The sequence below is a fragment of the Populus euphratica genome, unplaced genomic scaffold (genome assembly GCF_000495115.2).
Source record: "Populus euphratica unplaced genomic scaffold, PopEup_1.0 scaffold11.1, whole genome shotgun sequence".
Lineage (NCBI taxonomy): Eukaryota > Viridiplantae > Streptophyta > Magnoliopsida > Malpighiales > Salicaceae > Populus > Populus euphratica.
Window position 1 is genome coordinate 1,005,552 of NW_011499878.1, and position 1,986 is coordinate 1,007,537.

The 1,986-nt window shown below is 35.3% G+C and overlaps 1 protein-coding gene across 1 annotated transcript in view; it reads right to left on the bottom strand.

Moving 5' to 3' along the window:
* Positions 1–1,723: 1,723 nt before the first annotated feature.
* Positions 1,724–1,986, bottom strand: part of LOC105128809 (transcription initiation factor IIF subunit beta-like) — a 4,931-nt gene continuing 4,668 nt past the window's right edge. Inside the window, exon 7 of the mRNA XM_011030634.1 lies at positions 1,724–1,967. Coding sequence (XP_011028936.1) covers positions 1,945–1,967 — 23 coding nt within the window. The 3' untranslated portion in view covers positions 1,724–1,944. The remainder of the gene's footprint in view (positions 1,968–1,986) is intronic.

Below are 1,986 nucleotides of genomic sequence, written 5' to 3' on the forward strand. Positions count from 1 at the left end.
GTAGGGAAAACGTTTAAGCATCTAAGATATATTGTGGCTTGAAACTTCGATCCTATCCTCAATCAAAAACATCTTTGACTCTTTCTCTCTCTCTTCATTTATTGCTTTTCCACTTTTGTTATCCGCGTTCATGGGAGTCACAAGTCTCCGTTACCATTCCCTTTAAACTACACCATTGTGAAAAGAGTCCCTTCACTGGGGTACCCCAAGCCCACCATACTATAAGAGTCCAAGTTGATTAAAGCATTCAATTGCATGCTCATTCATTTTGAGAAGATGGTATTGGAATATTTGAGCAAAAGATGCTGTGAAAATCTTCCACGGGTGACGGAAGATTCCTAGTTGGTCATTTTCAAGATCCTCATCACACATCGCGTGGGTCTAATAGGCAGATTCAGTGGGCAACACAACAGTGGCCATTCACACTAGACGAGCTCATTCAAGGCATGATATTGCGTTCAACATCCACTCAATAAGGCACTTCTTTGTATTCATGAAACAATTTCAATGTCAATAAGAATTACGAGTTGGTGAACATGATTAGTCGTATCACAGCAAATCCATGCAACTAATGAGCTATTAGAGATGCAATGACCTCTACATAATCACCTGAAAAATTTATTTAGGGTTTCACTTTAACATAAAAATGATTTATACAAGGTCTACCCTAATAGCAGCATCAAGAATAAGATATGTGGCTCTTAGATAAATTCATTGATTATTTTAATCCTTTTGAAAGAAAAATCCATGACCGATTAACATTCAAATTTGCTTGAACTTCTCTATTTTTTCCATGATATACAATAAAAGGAAGCACCTGCTTACAAGTAGGTTACAGATGATCGTTTTAGAGTATAAGTATTTCACAAATTTTACAAGCCTTCCTCATACTTTCTTACCAGATTATAGAAAAAGGAGTACATGTTCTACTGCATCAATAAAAAGCCAGTCTTTCACCACTAGCTACCAAAGACACAACTCAAACTCCATTAACATACATAATCCAATATTTTCTTCACCTAATTAAAAATATGGCAATGAAATTTCCCAAGACAATCTGGTTCCATTCATTGAAAGCATTGTATGGAGATCAATATTTGGAGATATGGATGGATCAGGGGTTAGAATAATAGAAAGTTTGATGAATGACCTGATTAAGTTGATGTTAACACCACATTATCTTAGAAATGCGCGCAATGATGATATACGAGAAAATTAAGACAGCAGCACCTGACCTTTTCAAACTATCAATATGCATTTTCATCTAGGGGCAATCATGGATGATAGAATCCTAATTATTTAGGTTCATTTCATATCATGTCGACACATCATATTTTTACACTAAAGGGAAGTCGAAACAAAGAGATGCTCAATCCTTATTTTTATGATAAAAATATCGAACTTACCAAGGTAAATCTCAAGTTATAAAAAATTATCAACTTAACACCAGATCAGTCTAGAGATTCATTCAATGAATCAAGCAGGTAGTGTATTTTATTGTTTCATACATGGTTAATTAAGGAATTTAGCGTCTTAATTTTCTTTTCTTTTTCTCTTCCCCTAAATGCCATGACCAAGCATTTATATGATCATATTAGGAGATTAGAATTAATACTCTTAAAAGGGTCCTTCTAGTATATGTTTCCATTGCTAATTCGTTTTCCCCTAAATTCAACAGCCTGGTTCCATTTGGTTTCTCATTTCTTAGGCACGTTCAGATCAGTAAAATAGGAAAAGCAATAATCACCAAATGGGACCAATACTATTACAAATCAAGACATGATTCTGAATTAGTATTGCAATGCCTACATGTATAGGAAACGATTCCTTTGCTAAGAGAAATTTCGAGCCAAGCTTAAATCCAACAGTAAGGGCACTTACTGAGAGTACCACAGCACAGAAGACATCCACTTACAGACTATAGGCACAAGCCCTTGTTTGCAGCTAGCAAGCACCCTGTGTTGAATCTGCAATATTAACCATCAG